Genomic DNA, 21,390 nt, shown 5'->3' with positions numbered 1-21,390 from the left:
CTGTCCCCGAGAAATGTCATACGCGCTGTCGCTCCCATGTACAAGGCGCCTGTCATGGCTGAATGGCCATTTGTTGGTGGATTAGAATAATGCCAAGTGCATTTCTTTGTTTTCATCTTCGGACAGCATGAAATATGGCCGACATTATCTGACACCAAGGAACAATCACACTGCCTAACACTTTTTCTGATGCAGGCCTATTTATTTGCTTCAACCCAGCTGATGGAAATGCACCTAATTTACTTTTTTTTTTTTGACATTTCAAAGGTTTGCTCAAACTTGGCTTGACAGCTGGATGGAAACATGTCTTATGGCATTGCCTAAAGAATTTCTACAAATACATAATATATAGATAGAAGCCATAAACTGCTCTATTAAAGCTGTAGCCGAAATATAATATTAGACAGAAGAATGTTTGGCTATAAAACAATATTTAGAAACACAGCAACGTGTATAAAAATGCGAAGACATTCTTGTCATGCTTCCTCACACATAAAGACCCATAACTCTATTCCGAGAGCCGTCTGGTTTTTCCATATGCTTTCATTTACATCGAGCCTAAACACAATTTCTAATCTTCTCAAGGCAGAACGTCCCGACATTAAACAGAAGCTCTGCCGCCGCGTGCGCGCGCTGTAATAAGCCCGACCTCTGTCGAAAAAATAACCGATCAATCTCAATTTCAGCGGGACATCAGACGGAGAGATAATGAGAGACGTGCTTGATGTAGGGCTTGCCGCTGACATGGCATTAGCATCGTCTGTCTGGGGGATGAAAAGATGACAGACAAGTTAGCAGCTAATGTAACGTCGGCCTAGCTGTGTCTATGGAGACTGTGTGTAGTGAGCACAAGGAAACTAGTTTAGAAAATCCAGTAAAATGTCTAATGTGGTTGCAAATGGCAGCTGCAGCCAAACTGCAGCCAAAGAGCTGGAATGAAAAGGGGGAAGGAAGAACACAGAGAAAATATTTTAGAGCAGTGATTTCCAAACTGGGGTCCTGAAGTGGGTTTCAAGGGAAGGATTAGTTTGATTTCCCTGTTATTTCATTCACTTTAAGCCACTCCCAATGAGAGAATGTATAAGAAGAACTATTCCAATCAGTGGTTTCTCTCCACATACAGTAGAGACACACACAACAAAACTCAGATGGAGGTCCCTGGGACAAAACCCAAACACAGTTTAATTAAAGATGGAAGAAACAGTTTTAAAGTGTATTCATATTTTTCACTCTCCTCTGGTTCTTGGAGACTTTTCTCTCCATTAAAATCTCACTTTTTAGCGTCAAAATAAATTCCAAAGCTTCTGTGTTTGAATCACAGAATAAATATTTGCGATCGATTGCCTCGCGACACGGGCATGTTGCTATACTCTCAGCTTTATTCTCAATGGGAAACGGTGGAAACTATTTGTGGTTTATTGGGTTCAAGTTGCATTAAATTTCAGCAAGCCCTATAATACTGGAAGCCTGGAATCAGTCCTACAGTATACAGTTTAGAAAATGACTACCAGAAAACAAATTGGCGTGGTGAGCCTATTCTAAGTGAAATATGTCGGCTTGTTTCAGACATTTAAGAAACTCAGCCATCATTCCCCCCTAAAAAGATAAATCCAGACAATTTCACCACCCATCCAGAGCGTTCCAATCAATCACAGCCCTTGTTTCATACAGATAACGCTTACATACAGATTCAGCATGGCTTAGCGGCCAGTATAGGCCTTCCCAAGTAAACACATGACACACAAACAAAGCCCAGATGTGAACCGACTTAATCCGAACAGCTGTTCACATCAGCAACAAACAGACCTGTAACCGGATTGACTACATGAGCTACATGTCACACAAATCGCTTCCATCGAAACAGAAAGGTGAGAACGATGAAAAGGGGGATGAAATAGGTGAGAAATGGAGGTGAGGATTAGGTGGTGATTGAATAAAGGGAGGAGATAGACAAGGGATGAACAAGGGGCAGACTGAGGAAGAAAGAGCTTGGCAGAAAGAGAGAGAGAGAGAGAGAGAGGGGGGGCATAGAGGAGAGATAGTCATGCAGACATGCAGCTGGACGAATACAAGGCCCCTGTGTCGGTGCTGTGTGTGTGTGTGTGTGTGTGTGTTCAGAGCATTACTGTAGCTCTGAGGCCAGGTCCAGTTGGTATTTAGAGTGAGTTTGCACGCAGCTCCTGCACACAGACCTAACCCTTATCCTGACTGAACTGGACTGGACTGGCATCAGAGAGAGGGAGGCTGGAGAAAAAAAAGTCAGGGCCAAAAGAAGAGAGGATAAAAGAGAGAGAGAGAGAGAGAGAAAGAGAGACTCACTCTTGGAGCAGGGGGTCCGTGGTCATCCAAAAACGTGGATTCACCTGCCAAGATAAGGAAGCAAGCATTAGGATTCTGTCATGTTCACAGTATGACTGTTTGAAAGGATAATTCACAAAGGCTAATAGATTCATTCATCACAACTACACAGATGAAAGCAGTGGAAAAAGCCATCCCACAACCCCCTTCATGTGCAGGGGTTGAAAAGGCATTAGACAAGCAGGCATTTGAACTGTAGGTTGCCAGTTTGAAAACCCTGGAAGATGAAAGGTGAAGGTGGGGAGATCTGGGTGGGGGGGTGGTGAAATGAGTAACGTCCCCCCCTCCCTTAACAACCACCATGGAAGTGTGCAAGACAGTGATGTGGAGCTGCTCAGTGGCCAACAATACAAGACTGTGGCAGTAGTGAGCAGCTCCCCCCCCCCCCCCCACACACACACACACCCATCCTCTATTAAGTGTGGGGACATCGCAAAGAGAGAGTTATGGCCCGTTTCTACAGTATATCGAACACTGTGGAGCCGTTTAATGTGGGAACAATGGGGCTCTTTCAAGGCTGCCTCACACTGAGGGTCTGTGCTCTCCCTCCAGCCCGCTCTCCAAATCCAGGCCCTGGCTTCCAGACAGCGGCCTCTTCTTCTCCTGCACACGCCGAAGTCCCTTTAAGGACAGTCGGTTCACTCGGGCGCCATCTTGGTAACGTTTGGGCAGTAAGTTTGTGACTAGCAAGACAAGACTCCTATCTCTTTGAATGGCGAGTCGTCTATATCTAAAGTTCTGACATACATACAATCTTTTGCATTACATATTTACAAAAAAACGCTGAATTGTTAACAATATGGAGTGTTAAAATTTGCACTGCTTCACCAGACAGTAAGATTAGGACATTCAAGACAAATCTGGTTCACAGCAGTCCCATACATACATCTGTCAATATATCACCTGTCAGCAGTCATGCATGCCGTCCACAGTAGAGAGCTGACAGTTATATATCTGAGAATATCATGTTATTAAATAATAAAACAGGAGAGACGGCTGGCAGAGACGGTTGATGTTGCCCCCGACTTGCGTGAGTTGTCATAAATGAACCTAAAAGTAAACCTGAAAGTATGATTGCTTTATTTTCTTTATGATATGCACACAGAGGTGTGTCGACTGGCCACTTTAGTGTTATGGATTGTGCCATTCAAAACTGATAGAGTGCACGGTCTCTCTGTGTAATGCTGCTTCCCATCACCTCTGTAACATTCAGGTGGAACTCAGAGAGAGACGGAGAGAGAGAGAGAGACAATCTAGACAGTGTGGAGAAAAAAAAAGCTAGAAAGAGAAGATGAAATATTACATAAGAGAACAATCTCTCCTTGAGTCTCTAAAATGAAACATTGCACGCCAACGAGACACGAGATGAAACCTCGCACATGAACAGACGCATCGGTTCACTTCTGGCAGAACTTTCCCTCTTGGCACACACTTCCAGGGGTTATTATGCGCTCATGCTGCAAGTGCATTGTACGACTTAGTAAGTACTGTTTATACTTCAGATAGCGGTGTGTAGGCTTTGAGCAATTAGTCTTACACTGACATCCAATCTGCCTGGGTTTGGCATTTGCTACAGCATCACACACACACACACACACACACACACTTGCACACACACCAACGTTACTGTATAGAACCTGCTTGAATTCCTGTGCAAGTGTTGTGGCTCATTAATTCATCAGGCACTAGATGTATAAATACAGACACAGCTGCACTACGCGCACCCTGAGGTGTCTTTTCGATACACACGCATCACACACACACACACACACACACACGCACGCACACAGATTTGAGGCAGCCTCTCAGAGGAATGCTGAGGGAGGCTCGGGGTGTGCAGATCGTGCCGAGGCATTCGAGGTCGTGGCGGGGCGAGGACCCAGAGAGAGGCAGACATCTCCGTTCCTTCCTCTGTCATCCATCATGGACAACCCCCCCCCCCCCCCCCAATGTGTGCTTCTCATTAGCGTTTTGGATAGGGGGATTGGAGCTAATTTTTTCCAGGGCACGACGCTCGTAAAAAGCTGACAGCTGCCATCCGCCCCCACCACCCACAAAGAAAGGAAAAGTGAACTTAAGGAGCCACTGAGTGTTACAGTTATCATGCCTATTCTCCTTCTAATCCCCTGTTAGCAGAACTAGTGGGAAGGAGGTGGGAAGGAGGCCGCGTGTCTCATGGGGCTCTTTGGCTCCATTCAAGAACGCGTGAATCCCAAGATTGGACAGAATAGCCTGCAGCCCATGTCAGCTCATACTGTACTTCTGCACTCTCTGTTGTCCTACAACAGTTGGCTACACTGTTTTGATTCATATGTGTGCTTCTGACTTCACTATGCACCTTTCAACCAGAACTGCATTTAACCCTTTAACCATTTCCTTACATTGAACTATGCATGTACTGTATGTCCCACTAACACAGAGGTCATGAATGGGCAAGTGTAACAGAGAAAGGGTTCGGGAGGAGAGGGCAGTGGGTGCAGCTGGAGGAGATGTGGGGAGAATTCACAGCTTGAATGAAGGTCAAAGTCACCCATCCTCTACTTTGTTGTGTGTGTGTGTGTGTGTGTGTGTGTGTGTGTGTGTGTGTGTGTGTGTGTGTGTGTGTGTGTGTGTGTGTGTGTGTGTGCGTGTGTGTGAGAGAAAGAAACTAATTGGAGCTAGGGTTTGCATAGGCATGTAGCTAAATGGTTAATTGGATTACTGTGTCACAAGATCCATGGACTTGCTTCTGACTAGAAGCGGCTGCATTCCCATTCCTAGCTACATTTATCTAATCAATACTACAACACAGACAACATAAATCAGTAGTTCTGCCAAGCTTTAATCAATAAATTCTGACATAGTCAATATCTTAGCTTGAAATGTCTTCATTTCAGAAATAAAAACTGGCAAAACACTAAAAGCATACATAAAGCAGACTATGGTACACAATCAGCCCTGGTTCATTTTAAGACTTTCAAACAACCTATCCACCTTCATGTAGAGTGATCTACTCTATCTTTCTTACAAAAAATAATAGCTGAATATGTACAGACTAACTACTGACCATGAATGCACCTACAAGTGGAAGCAGCCGGTATCTAAAGGCCTCAGTGTGAGGGGTGGGGGACGCCCCAACCAGGCCAGCCGCGCTCCTGTCCAGCAGCTTAGTGCCTCGTTAAAGCAAATTACCGCCTCCATCAATTAGTCACCCCATTAGCTGAGCCGGTCTCCTGTGCAAAAAATGAGTCATAGAGTGGTGGGATAATTGGGATAACAATGATAGCTGAGAAAAGTTATAGTAAATGCGGAGGATTACATAGAATTACGAAAAAGATTTAATAATGAGAGTGGAGAGAGGGAGATGATATGGTGAAAAGAGAGAGAACTGGGAAATAAACTCAAGATAGGTATATACGTATTTGGCATAATATTGGTCTGAATGCAAGACAAGGTGGGAAACATTTCCAACTTCATTCACTGTTCTAACTTTTGTATATTTATACCCAAATAACCCACCAGGCCTCGACAGAACCAGCCCAAAACAATTCCTTCAGACGCTGGAATTTTCCCTTTGGTGCTGGCCTGCTTTAGGAATGCTACAGTAAGTTAGGGAATTTCATAAACATGTATTTAGAGCGTAGACCGTTTCATTTTCTCTATGAAAATGGTGACTTAGCTAAGTAGGGCTTAGGAAAGAACACATCCCAGAATAGGCCGAGGTGGGAGCGGAAAACCACACAGGAATGGCAGTTGCGAATAAGGCCAAGAGGATAGACAGAGCGTTGCAGTTAAGGGGCCCTTCGCTTTGCTGTGGGACCCGACTCGGAGCGCGGAGGGAAGGAATCGCTGCGCTGGAATGCTCTACTACAAGAATGCGCAGCCAGATTGCAGGTTCCACATCCTTCTGAAGAGGAGACTTTCTCATCCTTCACCGCATCCGGCTGTAATTTCGGCACATCCTCCACGGACTGAGACAGAGAAAATGAAAGGTGTGTGCTTTCTTAAGGTCTCTAGGGACACCCAGGAGTGTGTTTATCGGCATATAGGGCACAGCTTGTGTGTGAGTGTGTGACAGACTGACATAGAGAGAAAGTTTGTGGGATAGATAGATAGATAGATAGATAGATAGATATAGTCTGTATAACCTCTTTTTCTTCCTATCACAGTTATGCTGCAGTTGAAAATTACATAACTCCAGCCTAACCCAGCTGTGTAAAACACACCCAGTTAAACTTAGACGCATGCCTGTAGTTACAGCCCCTTACTGAGCATTTGCGCTACAGTATATACACAACAACACCCAAAATGGTGAGTATATGCAAACAAAAACTCAAGTCAGTGCGCGTATGTGTGCATGGGTTACGTGCTTCTGTGTGTGTGTGTGTGTGTGTGGTCAACCCAACCCTTTGATTTGGAGTGTGGGAGTGGCCCTCCATTAAGACCCGCGGCTCGACCCACCTCGCTAATTACAGAGGGGAGCGAGGCTACGGGTCAGGGTCTCCACCCACTGCGCTCTGCTGCTCCACGCCTCCCCCTCAGTCACTCCTGCAGAGCGGCGATGACGGTCAGCCAGCTTCGTGATATAAATATAAATGTTATTGCAGGTGCCCGTAGACTAGATCTTTGGATCTTTGGGCGACTATTTCGTGGAATTCAAACGCTCCCCTAAAATTTGGGTCTGACTTTAACCGAGGCGGAATAGGACACACACACATGCGTACAGACACGCAGGTTTTTGGAGGCTGGAGGACGACCGTCAGCATGTCATTTGCGGACACCGGCGGCCGCCAGTGTGCGTGTCGTGCAGCCGGGACGCACCGCTAAACCGATGACCCAGCAAAAGCAGCGCTGGCTCCGGTGCTGCGGATCAGAGAGGCCTAAATAAAAGGCACACAGGCAGGAGAGAAACCTCAGTGAGCTCCGACGCGTCTGTGAGGAAACCGAGGAGACGGGAGTGATTCACATAATTTGTGTGAAAAAAAAAAAAATCCAAGTCCCTATCACTATGCTTTAAAAATAGTGACGGCGTGACAGATGGCAGAGCTGGTGTTGACGGTGACAACCTGTAGCGTTTGTGAATGACGTTCGCAGCTGAATGAGGCTTTGAACTAATGATAGAGCTTTTGAAAGGCGTGGGGGGAACTGTGACTCAGATCTGGCTTGTTGTGCTTGATAACGGCTGATTAGCTATCACTTATTCAGCGGTGCATTTAAAATTTGGGCGTTAAAAATAAAAACGCTTTGAACCGTTACTCTCGTACCCACATCAATAGAATTTGCGCTCAAAGGAGTAAGTCGATATACAGGACCCCAGCTGAGTCATCTGATGTTTCGAAACATGAGGGTTTCTTCCAAGTTTTCCTACTAAGGTTTCTCTTGGGAGTTTTTCCTTGTGTGCGTTTAGGGTCTAAGGCTGGGGGTGCCGGGTAGGGTTAGGCTATGTAGAATAGGTAGATTGTTTGTCTTGCTAAATCTGCTCTTGCCTACCTTGTGTTTTTCGCTATGCTTGTCCTACATAATTTTGTTCACCATTGTTTATGTTAGATCTAGCTAGACACATTCTCTGTAAAGTCCTCTGAGACATGCTTGTGATAAAGGGCTATATAAATAAACTTGACTTGACTTGAAGCAAAAGCCGGGAGGAGGAGAGTAAGCAGTGAGTGAAACTGAATGAAGCCAAGTGGATCAAATCGAGGGAGTAGCCACATGGGGTCCAGTGAAGCCCAGCACCAAACTGAGGCCATGGTAGTGAAAAAAATCTAGGGGGGAAGGAGGATTTTCATCACTTTCAAGAGCAGCTTCAGGAAAGCGTTTGCTAAAGACCCCTAGTCCCTGCTCTGTGCTGCTGACAGCCACCTGGATGAAGGAAGTAGGGAAGTAAAGTACATAGAGTGCACTTCACCTACTTCTCTTTTTTTGGGTTTTCTGCTCAGACTTTCCCCGCAGAAACAGGTACGAACCCTCGACCTCAGGAGACCCGAGCTGTCACAGAGCCTGCGAGCGCCGCCGACTGCCTCTTTGAAATCAGGTATAGCTTTGAAATGAAGAAACGAGCCGTGAAGTAGAAAATTGGGTAAACAGTTGAGAGATTCTAATAGATGTCTGACTGACGCCGCGCAGTCGAAGCAGGAATCACCGGAGAAGTCACGCGTCAACAAGCGAGGGAAGTGATGCGTACAACAATGCCTTCCTCAACATGATATCCTACCTCCATTTTCACAGTAATGAGTGTCACTCGCAGGTCAGGGATGGAAAAAAAATATTAATCACAGGATGTGATGCTGCCAGGGGATTCTGATGAACGGCACGCTCTGTCAACTCATTCTGGACGAGTCATTTCCTGTTTTACAGCAGCTAAGTGGCTGTGCGGTTTGGTACGTACCTTGTTTGGGCCTGTGGACACACGGACGCGACACCGGCTGTCTCGCTAGCCTGTCCTTATGAATAAAGAGCCTGCCGGCGGCCATTTTGACTGACCAGTGATTTTTCCCATACACCCCTACAAAAGAAGCCAAATGGAGGGGACCATTTATGCCTTGCTTCTAGGTTGATAGAAAACAAAATCAAAAACCCCATGTGTGTTAGCCAAGATTACCTCATGATATATTTTGATTGATTGTAGATGTAAATACTGCTATCAGTAGTAAAATCCAGGCAGCACTGTATAAGGCGCTCAAGACCATTACCTCACTATTTATGAATTTACTGTAAAAAATTGCTACAAGAATAAATCTCTGATGCTCTGAAGTGGGTCAAGACCAATAACAAGAACATAAATTAATAATGATAGGTTTTAGTAGAACAACTTCCATATGGGAAAAAAAACCCATTTAAAATATGTTAAAAAATATACAAAGATTGGCCAAAAAAAGGTATACATGTATACCAAAATTACATTATGTAGATGTAGATTTTGTATATTTTGAAATATACCTCTTAACATATTCTCAATTATATATGAAATGTATTTTTCACACTATGGAATGCTCTGAAGCCCTCAATACCAGGAGCGACAAAAAAAAATAAAGATTTGGATATAAATAATGGTGGACCCTTGTACTACAATAATAACAACAACAACAGTTAAACCTCAGCAGCCATCAAACCAACTCATTAAAAACCAACCACAACTGGGCTCACTGGCAACAACCCGGCCTGTGTTGCTTTACGCCGACTCTAACTCACCAAACACACACCAGATGTTGAAAGCTGGCTCGGCCTCACAGTCATACACACACGGCCCTGGTGGCATCTGTGCCATCCACATCTCTGAAGACAAAAAGTCTTATTTGTAATCACCGCAGATGCACTGAATGTCCTCTATTTTAGAGAGGGAACGTGCTAACCTCCGGCTGTGAGATTTAGCACAATTAGCACCAGCTCTTTCCTCACTTAGTGAGATTTTCTCTGTCCTGAAATAGACTTCATCCTGTCAGCCGTCCCTGTCTTGTCTCAGACAAATCTTTTTTATCCAAATTAAAAGATTGAGTACTGACATCAGCTTTGACTGGAGCAGGTGAGAGTAAACTCACCCAAAATCTTTTAACTCAACATTTTATCTTCAAAGAAGAGTTTACTTGGCTTTTTAAGCCAAAATAGACCTTTAAACTATTAGTATAAGCATCATGTAACCTCATGTAAGAGACACTTGAATGTAGTCTAGTCATTTGAAAATATTTGTTTTTAGTTATACTGACATTTTTTCAGAATATCTCGATTGGTAACTGTTTAGTTAGTCTACCCCTTTTCTCATTTTACCGCTACATCACTGGACCGGAGAAACCAGGTTAGAAGGCTCTCTGTGAGTAAAGGAGGCTCGATAAACAGCCTGCTTTACTTGTTTGTGTACAGCAAAGCTCCCTTGGCCATGAGCCTAACCTGCGCTAAAGCATTTTTTAAAGAATCTCTCTTTTTTTTGCAACACAAGCTGCATTTGTAGCAAGTTTTGGACTCTGAAGTCCATCTGTTTGGTTTTCCTGTTATGTCTCCCTTTACTGATACTGGTCTTCCTCATGGTCTGCGCGGCACCCAGGGTTAACCAGGAAGTGTCTGTCTTGTGAAATGTCACATCTGCCTGTTACGAACTTTCACCTTTGTGAAACCCCAGCTAAGACGGCAGATTTCCCAAAAGCCCTCCTCCCCTTGTGGACATCTTGTATTTTTTCCTGCGTCTCGCTGGAAACATGGATTGGACACAGGGGCGGGAATATAAAAAAAACAAGTACAGGAATTTCAACCTGTTATTACAGATCCTTTCATCATGACAAAGCCGACTGAAAATAGAGGCCGGGTGTGGGAACCATCTGTCTCTCTCTCAACATGTTGCACCCTGGTTTTAGGATGCAGTGGAGATGCTGCTGAGTCACAGTGAGGCTCGCTATAGATACATGTGGAGAATCGAAACCACCAGGAAAAACCCAATAGAGAAGCCGGGTGTGCAGTCATGCCTCTCTTGCAGAGTCACATCCGAACCACGTATTTATAGGCCATCGGTGAACCAAAACTTAACATCTATTTTCTGCTTTTGTTGGCCTGTCCTGATGTTGGCCATGTTGACTTTGAATTAGCAGTCTGGCCCCACTGTCAGCAGTAAAATAATGAGAATTTGGGCAGTAGGGCAGCACAGTGGGTAGGGTGACTGTCCTTCAACTAGGGTCATAAGGATTTTAACCGAATGGTCATGTTAGGTGTGATGTAAAACAAATCTGAAATATTCAAATAATATTCCTACCACACCTCATTTTGTCAGATTTTTTATATAAAATTTGCTTGATATCATCAGTTTAGACAGCAGAATTGTGTATCACGATATCCCAAAATCACCATATCATCACGATACGATTCCATCCACTGAAAGACGATAAACGATAATATTGAATTATCGCCCAACCCTATACCTTCAACTGGACAACCTGGGTTCAAGCCTCCTGTGGAATCAATACAGTATCTTATGGACGCAGACCGAGACGCAGATGCAACACAGCGAGCTCGAACCCGTCAGTCAGGAAGCGCGCAGTCACACACTTACATCCACTATCACATCTGCAAGGAGTTTTGAATGAGGCCACGCACAGATGAATCAGAGCTTAATTTATCTATGTTGTCGACTGTCTCCTTGTGGTTTCTGTTTTCACACACACACACACACACTTCTGTGATGTGCTGCTATGTAAATCACCTGCCGCCCCGTCGCCCTGTGGGACCCCGGGGTGTGTGAGCTAGCATGGATAAGCTCCAGGATGGAAAAAAAAGGGGAAAGGGGGCGGAACGGGGGGGAAAGGAGGGAAGAGGGAGGAGGGGAAAAAAGGTACCATATAAAGGGGGGGATCAGACAGGACTAGTGAATTACAACGGAGACCCGGAATTCCTCTGGGGTCGTCATGTGACACAAGAAACAGATTCGGGTAAAACAGCTGCTTTACAGAGAAGCGAGGAAATGAAGAAAGAAAGTCAGGGGGAGAGAGAAAGAGAGAGAGAGAGGAAGACAGAGAGAGAGAGAGATTGAGAGAGAGAGAGAGAGAGAGCGGAAGAGAGGAAGACAGGAACAAATTGTTATCAAATCATTTTGTGAACCCTCTGGAGGTCACCACTGTATGATGAATTACAATATCTGGCAGCTACAGCTTCCTCAACGGCCTGAAATCCCTCCAACAGAGAAACGCATAATGATTCCACCAGGAAGCACAGATTCACGTGCACACACTGAGCTGCAGATGTATTTAAACATCATCTTTTTTTTATTTTTTATTATTATTTACAGAGGCCGGGTGTGGGAACCATCTGTCTCTCTCTGGAGTGGTGTCACCACTCCAGAAGATAAAGTGCATATGTAAAAAACAAAAGAAACAAACAAAAACCAACCTTCAATGCACGGGCACGCACACGCACACACACGCACACGCACACACACACACACACACAAACAAGGATTCAAATCGATACGTCTTCGAAATTGCCACCAAATTAGGTGTTCCTCTGTCTAACGATATTCAATGTCTGCAGTAGCGCAAAGAAAATTAAGAGCAAGTTAAATAACATATGACACATAATGATGATAAAGGGGTGTAATGATGCAGCATTGGACATTGGTTGTGGGGATTGATGGGATTTTATTGCTTCCTGACAGGGAGAGTTGGCTCGACGACTCGACCGGCTGCGAGGAAACTCCTCATCCTTCGGTCGGTCGATGCATCCATTCCATCCAGAGCCTCGACAGTGTGTGTTTGTGTGTGTGTGTGTGCGTGCGTGTCAACCGTTCACAAACGCAGGGAAGAGCTATCGATTACGACACGGTCTCCCCTTCCCACAGCCCGCTCCTCCTCATCAAACTTTGCTCAGCAGTGAGCGCAGCAGGGTCGGCGCTGCAGCTTTGCCCCTGCAGAACAAACACACCGCATAAAGAGAGCCTGTGTGGAGCTGAGACTCACACTGGAGTGAGGGACAGAGGAGAGAGGGAGAGAGAGAGAGAGAGAGAGAGAGAGAGAGAGAGAGAGAGATGGCAACAGAAAGGAGAGATAGAAAAATGAAGGTTTTGTGATAGGAAAGTGAGATGATGAGAGAGGGAGCTGGACAGAAAGCAATACACACAGTGGAATGATGGAATGGAATGACAGACTTACAGCACAGAAAGAGAAAAAAACGGCAGGCAGTTTTAATAGCTCTTTGGATAGCCTTGTCAAAACTGAGACCATGTCATAAAATATTTCCACAGGGGAGAGAAAAAGCGAGCGCTCCGCACAACGTGTGACTGTGGTCCGCTGAAGCATGTTAGTTTTCTCATGGGCCCGGGCAATAGGCCTTTACAGGACTGGTTACACTGTTCTGTTTAACATGGGGAGGTGTGATTTCAGCACAGAGATGATCCATTCCAGACATACTGCCACGCATGCAAGTTGGCCACTGGCTGTCAATGGCTGTCGATTCGCAATCCCTGTCAGCGTTTTGAATGTTTTTGGTATCAAATCAATTTAAAATAATCAAACGGGAGGCAAAATGTTAGATTTTTAAATTGAGAGCACTATTTTTTTTTACTAATTTCTGTGGGAAAAGCAATTAGCCATATTCTGCTTTTACTTAGAAAAGCCAATGGAATGTATATATGTAAACCAAGGCCTGATTTTCTCATCTCTCTCTCATTAGATGACAGAGGAACACAAATACCGATTTACTAGAGCATAAAAAAGCCTTTAAACATTAAATCATTCAGCTGAAATAACAAAAATTAGTTACATGGTGTAAAATAGTGCTCAAAACATGCAAAATAGTAAAGAATAATTACAGCAGATGTTTCAGCCCATCAGGCCATCATCACTGCAATGAAATATGCTTTCATGCAACATTGAGAGCTATCAAAAAATACTCCTTTACAGTAGAGCCAATTTAAAATTTGTATTTGAGCCAGTACCAGTAAAGAAAAAAATAGGCTACAATACCCAAGCCCTAATCACTGTGGAAATAATACTACTGGGTCAAAATAAGTAACTTGGGCTCTATGACAGCAGAAATAGATGGAAAAAAATCAACAAAGTACAAAAGATGAGAACAGCAACTCCACTCTAAATCCCAAACTCAACTGTAGCAGGGGAAACAGCAGAGGAAACAGCTCTGTTTCATAGGCAGGCAAATTCACCCTAAAGCAACAGACAGAAGCAACTAATGCAATCAGGATCCACATCCAGGGATGAAACGCTGCTACCTGTTGCTGACAGTAAATCAGGCTAGAAGTGGGGCCAGTACCAACACTAATCAGAGGCACGCTGTGTTTAAACTGCTTTGTAGCTGCACAAATGCCAACGACTCTTCCACAAATCTTGCATAGCTGATTTATTCCAATGAGATAATTGCTTTACTCTAATTCACCTAATACATCATCATTATAATCATATTTGGCCAATATTTTTCTTACCTAATTACTACTTAGGAAGAGTTCAACTCTTCCAAACCATGACTCTCGCTCTCCACCTTCAACCGTTTTCCATGCACAGCGGTGCCGTCCAAATGCAGCCTAGTTGACACGCTGCCAGTGTGCTTCTGCTTGTGCATTATACAGTATGTGTGTGTGTGTGTGTTCAATCTCTATTATATAAATTAGAATTTCATTTAGTGCATTCAAATCTATCTCAAATCTATGCGTGTGTGCGTGAATGTACATATTACACACTTACAGTACCTGCATTTGCACACATCTGTGCGTCACGTATGTGTGCGTGTGCGCGTGTGTGTGTGCTTGCACATGTGTAACCCGAGTCCCCGAAAACCCAAACCTCTCACTAATTACACAGTGGATGGAGGCAGAGCCCTGGCCTCTGTGCCTGCATCATCTGTTACATAAATACTCATTTGACGGAAACTGCTGTCAGGCTCCATATTGGTTTGCAGCGCTGGTCAGTGCCAGGTTAAACCACTACTGGACCGGGACGCTGCCACTCCCTTGTTTGGTACTCAGTGCTTTCTGGATCTGTGTGTGTGTGTGCGTATGTGCGTGGGTGTGTGATAGAGAGAGAAACAAGGAGAGAGAAAGAAGTGTGCATCTGTGTGTGTATTTGTGCGTGTTCAATGGCATGTGTGCGCGTGAGCGAGAGAAACAAAGACAGAGAAAGGTGTGTCTGTGTGTGTGTGGTTGTGTGTGTGTGCAAGGACATTTCACAGTGCCCGGTACCAGAAGCCACAGGATGTGCGTCTGTAGCAGACCACCTTGTACCCCATGACATCATTGTAGTGCCTCCTGAGACTTCACATCACACACACACGCACACACACACACGCACGCACAAACTTCCCTACACGTTATTTTTTCCCTCCCCTCATCAGGTGCCAAATAAAGTGCACAGGCCATGTGTTGTGCACATGTTGGCGAGGGTGATCTGCACCAGTGAAGAAGAGAAGCTGGACCAACTGAACAGTTGAGGTATCATGTATCGTGCTTGTGCATAATCAAAAACATGTTGAATGTCTGTGCTACAGAGGACACTGTCAAAATTAGAATTTTTTTCTGTTCTTTACATGGAAAAAACAAAACGTATTTAACTGCAGTGATTGATCTATCAGTAGTTCGGCCATGTAGTTAAGCGATAAATCTACTGCTCTCCGACTATGTTTCGACAGTTTGGTGAAAATGCGATGACAGGAGTTTGGTGCTTTACTGAACCATAGTGAACAGAGCGACAGTAAAACGCAATAACCAAGCAAGAAATAGGAAACAGCTGATCACACCTCCAAGAACAGTAAAGAAGTATTTATAGATGAAGCCCTTGAAACAGGCTACAAACTGTGGTAACAGTCAGAGCATCTTAAAATCTATCGTACAGCATGTATTAGAGTTAAATAAAATGTGTTAACAGATGCATATGAACATAAACTCTATCACATGCACATGATCAGAGAAAAGTGGTGGAAATTTCCATCAATTCTCCAAGGAAAGAAGGAAAACCCCAACAACCTTGGAAACTTTGACCTCTCTGGTCTGTAGCGGTTTCATTTCCCATCATCTTCTCTTATCTCTACCCAGGAACCTTCACACCATCAGCTGCCAGGAAAGAAGAGGTGGCCTCCCCCTCTGCTGCCTCTTACCAATAACCACTCAGTGCACACTTAAAAACAAGCTGGGCCACTGATGTGCCACCATAATCACCAGTATATATTCAGCATAAATTGTGCTAATGAGGTGATTAATTAAGCTAATTCATGCATTAATTAGCAACTTTCAATGTCAACATACTTGTCTTTGCGTAACACATGGGCTGTATTAGTATGAACTCCATATCTTAAAGCATTAAGGAGTAGTAGTTTATAGAAGTTATAGCTTGTAGTTCCAATAAAATCAGTTTTTCCTCATTAATATGCAAATGTATGCAGCAAGGTGCTCCAAAATCTAATCAGATCATCACAACTCTATAGGGGGAACCTGTGGTGTAAGTATGAAGTTTCTAGAATGTATTGTTCTTGAGTTATTGTGTCCGCAAGAACGTGTCTACATGCAGACAGATGGACATACTGTACATGGTGGCAGGACATACAGTGACAACCATGGTCTAATGAACTGGTTGCTGCAGTTTCTGAAGCAAAAATGACTTGGAAATGGCTGCTCACTTTATCTAAAAGCTAAAGTCAACACTGAACTAAGGCAAAAACAAGAGCAAGATTCAGAGTGGGAGCATTCCTTTTCCTCTGGAGTCAGACTGCTTCCGTATCTTGTTCCAACACAATCTTTCAAAAGCGCCATAAAGGAAATGAGAATCTGGAAGCGCTTTCAGAGGCTACTCCGGTTGATTGAGGGTTACGGCGGGTTGTAAAGACTAAGCCAGGTAGGAGGTATTGATGGTGATGACGATCAGAGACTTTAGGCATGTAAGACGTACTTTATTTGCTTTATAGATGGGAGGAGGGGTTATGTGAATGAGGTGAGGCGAGGTGAAGTGAGGAAAGGAGAAATATTTCAGCGTCTGCTACCTTCATCAGTGTAGACGGAAGAGGGGGATAATGTATCCGTAGACACCGGCGAACACGCACACCTAAGGGTTATCCTCAGTGCCAGGAAGGCCGTTTCTCAACCTTTGGGCTTCTGAGAACAACTACATTTTTCTCTTTTCTCCATCTCGCTCGCTCCCACGCTCTTTGCTCTCACGCTTCTCCGACAATGACACACAAACCACAAGGTCTAAAAGAGAAGCAGTGAAGGAATACCCACCGATTATGGGTCATTAGGAACCTAACTTTCTCCATGAAGCAGGTTTCCGTACAGTACCAGCGGAGTGCCAAGTGTATTTCGTCTCCGCTCCTGTCATCTGGGGTGGAGGGCAGGGTGCTAAATCTGTCTACCTAGCTGTGTTGAGGCAGCAAAAGGCATCTTTGGTCAGGGCAGCAGCACACTGGAGCCCTTCACTTCCTGCCTCCCACCCCCCTCACCCCCCCCCCACATGGGCACCCCGCTGAGCCTGACATACACACTCACACTCACACACACACACATGCAAGTACTGTAGGCGCACGCAATGCAGGCGCAAACAAACACAGCATCCACGCGCCAACTCTGTTGATTCATGTTAATAAGGGGGTGGGAGGGTGGAGGGAGGGGGTTAGGGGTGGGGTGGGGGGGTGGGGGGGGGTGGAGCTCCATGGCGTTAGGGTGAGGGGAACTCTCTCACCCCCGGCTGGCCTCTGGAAACACGGGCACAGCTTCAACTCCGGGCCAAACACTAGCTCTCAGAGAGAGCAGCGGTCAGAAATAACTAGTTTCCATTCATAAACGGGCATCTGACGGTCAGCTCATTGTCGTTTGAGGGCAGCTATGGTGATTAACTGCCGACAGTGGTCAGGCACTTTGCTTTAGGGTGATGAGTGTTCATCGAAGGTCAGTAACTGGCAGGCATCAATCAGGTTTTCGCACCTTTCTGTCAACTATACTGTACGTAAAAGCCATGCTGCTTTTTGAATGCGCTTAGATACTGGATGTTGACATGGACTATGAAACATTTGTTGTATTTAGAGAGATTATGAGATTCTGATTAAGATTTTCCACTATCTTAATCATAGCAATGACAGGAACATAGAGCTGACTGGTGAAAATAAAAATAAAAATATGAGATTGCTGCATCCAGACCCAATTTGGAGATTCATGAGGCCTAGCAGGGACTGGATCCAAGCTACACCAGAACCTCCATATGTCACTCGCAGACTGGAGACGTCACCGCTAAACCACACAATAGGGTCGTAAAATGTGGCAGCATTTGTCCAACTGTATTTGCGGTCACTCATGGCCACTCACGGTCATTTTTGGCCATATACTGCTGGTCACAGTTCACAGACACAGACAGTCTGCGCTGGCCTGTAATCAGTGTGCCGCATGTATGAGTACCACGTCCATCACAGACAGAATGTGTGGGGAAGTGCTTTTAGCTCTGCCTATAAATATACAACCAGGAATCTGCCCCGCTCCAAAGACTCTAATCTAGGAAATTACATTGTCAGAGTAAAAGAGAAAGATAGAGAGGGGAGAGATAGGAGGAGAGAGAGATAGAGGGATAAAGGACATCTAGCTATTGAGAAAACAGTGGAGAACACAACGCACCAAACTTCCACCTGTTTCCCTAAAACGCGCTCGCACATAAAGAATCCCAAAACATAGATGTAACCAAAACCCATGTCCTATATCTAAACCCCAGTACGAGTGGTGCGGCTTTCCATCTGTATGGAGCAATGCAGCCGGGAAAGCCAGGAATTGTTTTGTGGGAAGAATAAGCCACACGGACAGTTTCTGCTACTCCTTCAACCCCCTCATTTAGACCGACCCACTGGGATCTTTTACACTTATAAATAGACAGGCAGCAACTTGCTGTGTACGCCCCGCTCTATCTTTCCACATATATGTGACTGAGTGATGCGTGTTTCTGCATTTGTGAATGAGGGTAATGATGCAGTGCTTCCCACAAGTTGGCACTTTGCTTCAGCATGGGTGTCCATTAAACACATGCTGTTTATGATTTGTAAACTATCTTTATTGCTCAAATAATGCATTTGACTTTTCATCACTTATTTCTCAGTAGGTTTAACCAATTTTCAGTTGTGTGTGTATATATCTAAGGAGACTATATTTTGGCTGCATCTTTGTTGACGTTTCATTTAGCGAGTGGATTATTTTTCACCCAGTGATAAGCTAATGAAGCTAGCAGCTTACTTGCTAGCAACATTAGCTGTTTAGTATACTGAATGGCACTAGTTTTCTGAAGCAAATATACATTGAATTACAAATGGGTTACTTCCTCAACTTATCATGTAACTTCACCACTCTGTTCGGTATGCACGAGTCCACGTGCTGCATTATAGGTGCAATGAATTCTGGTCTTTGTAGTTTACATGCTTTCAGTGCTGAATAGCACTACACTGACCAGAAACAGCAGACATGCATGAACGGCAGCTTAGTGACCTGTTACAAACAAAAATGTACTTGTTTCTGAATTTTTCCTTAATGTGTGTTTGTTTGCTGACTCTATGGTGCGCTGTGCTGCTGTTTGTGAGTGCTGGATCCAATTCAGCGCAACCTTGAACATCAAGCCTCCCTTTAATTTAGCAATGTGGGCTACACTCAGCTATAGTGGTCAGCGGTTAGCTTCAGCCTTACAGAAACACCTCATTAGAACAGAGCAGCTAATTATAGATGGGCTGGCTACATGCTAGAGACACAACACACAACCTGTTACGAAACAGAGAAAGCAATAGAGAAAGAGAAAGTGAGAGAGAGAAGGTGTGGTCATCTCTAGGGTCGAAGGGAAAGGCTCAAAGTCAACTGGGTAAGGACGGGCGATGGCTATCAAAGAAGAATAAGCCTGTGTTTTTCTAATTCACAGTTGTCCTTAAGACCTTTTTATCTCTACAACACTACAAAGAGGGGAGCAAGTTAGAAAATGACAAAGGGAAGTGAAAATAAATAAACTGGCTGGTGGGGATTTACTGCAGCCCAGTAGTAAAGTTTGCTGATAATCCCCAAAGGCTGTGACCCCAATATTACAACCAGAGGAACATCAACAAGCATTGTGGGCTCCGCAGTTCCGCCCTGCATCACTGAATATGGAAAAGTCTTTCATCTCTTCTTTCACTGTATTTTTCAGTCCTTTGATATCTCCCTCTCATGTTTTTAATTTTCGCCTACATAGACTGAGACAACAGAAGTGTCTTATTTTCTGTGTATACATTGTAACTGACTTGCATTCAGCTATACATTCCCTAGAGCAAATTTCATCAGCAGACACAAATAAAACTTTTGCTTTCCCCCAGACAGGGAATCTGCAGCCAATAACAGCAGCAGACAGTATAAATCTCCCAAGCATCTCTCACTGCCATCATAAATTGTAATGAGCTCTCATGGATGGTAATCAACAGAAATACTTTTCATACCAAAAGCAACTTGACAAGCGTACCGGCACCTAGACACAAATACAAGAACGTGCATGCATGGGAACATGGACACACACACACACACACACACACACACACAGTGAATATTTGCATACACAGGGGCATGCAAACACACATACACACATTAAAGTGACACATGCACAAACAGCAACGCATGCACATGCATGGGCGCGCGAACGAGAAAGGAGTGGGTGGAGGAGCACGGAGGATAGCTCAGAGAGACAGTGGTTTTGTAATCCTGCGGCTGAGTGTGTAATGGAACTGCATGTAGTGATTAGAGAGACAAACGTTCCAGCTGGCTGTAGCACATAGCCAACGCAACCAGTGGCACAAGTGTGTGTGTGTGTATGTGTGCATTTGTCATACACGTACACTGCAGAAGAACAACACAGGCTGCATCTGTTCTCCTACTATTCCCTGTCCAGGAAAGAATTTACGTGGAAGTCATTCCCACACACTTCCAGCAGAGGAAAGAACAGGAGGAGGAGAGAAAAAAGAATGGGGTGAGGAGAGAGAAAAGAGATATACTGTAGGCAGAAGCAGAGAGAGAGAGAGAGTGTATGTAGCAAATGAATGGATGGTGATGGAAAAAGAGAGAGGGAGAAAGAGAGAGATGTTAAAGGCAGAGGCAGGATAAACAATGAGAGAGAGTGAGGCAGCATGTTTATGATCCTGAGCCGAATCTCGGGGTGAGAATTTGTTTGGTGGAGAATTAGCACAGCGTTCTGCAGCTTGATGAATGTATTTACAGGACGGGCCCGTCCAAACGGCACAGATTCAGCCAAGTCCAAACCAGACTGGTCCAGCATGCGGGTGTTGGTTGGGCCAAAAGGCAGGCAGGTTGTTCTGGGCTGGCCCAGTGGAAACACTACACAACTCGGACCTGGGCCAGTGAACCAGGCCAGACAACTGATGGCTTTTCAAGGGGCGTAGCAACACTGTATGTGTGTGTGTGTGTGTCTAAGGATCACTACGGAGTTACCCAGTTCACCTCCAGCCGGGTTCATCCTAAGTCCGGACACGACCTTTGACCCCTTGTTAAAGACTGGAGAGATTCTAGCCCATTATGTCTGTTAGAGACCACCTTGTTACATTCCTGAACTCCTCTAACTGGTCGCAGAGTAATTGAGGTGGAATGTT

General features: G+C 44.7%; 1 protein-coding gene across 1 annotated transcript in view; it reads right to left on the bottom strand.

Moving 5' to 3' along the window:
* The window catches only part of usta (uronyl 2-sulfotransferase a), a 57,660-nt gene that overhangs the window by 22,915 nt on the left and 13,355 nt on the right, over nucleotides 1-21,390 (bottom strand). Inside the window, exon 2 of the mRNA XM_071518880.1 lies at nucleotides 2,320-2,363. Coding sequence (XP_071374981.1) covers nucleotides 2,320-2,363 — 44 coding nt within the window. The remainder of the gene's footprint in view (nucleotides 1-2,319; nucleotides 2,364-21,390) is intronic.

Source organism: Centroberyx affinis, unplaced genomic scaffold, assembly GCF_046629955.1.
Source record: "Centroberyx affinis isolate AG114_WGS23_722 - 3 ecotype Tasmania unplaced genomic scaffold, CSIRO-AGI_Caff_v1 ptg000640l_1, whole genome shotgun sequence".
In the NCBI taxonomy this organism is placed as follows: domain Eukaryota; kingdom Metazoa; phylum Chordata; class Actinopteri; order Beryciformes; family Berycidae; genus Centroberyx; species Centroberyx affinis.
This window is presented reverse-complemented; position numbering and strand designations above follow the sequence as displayed.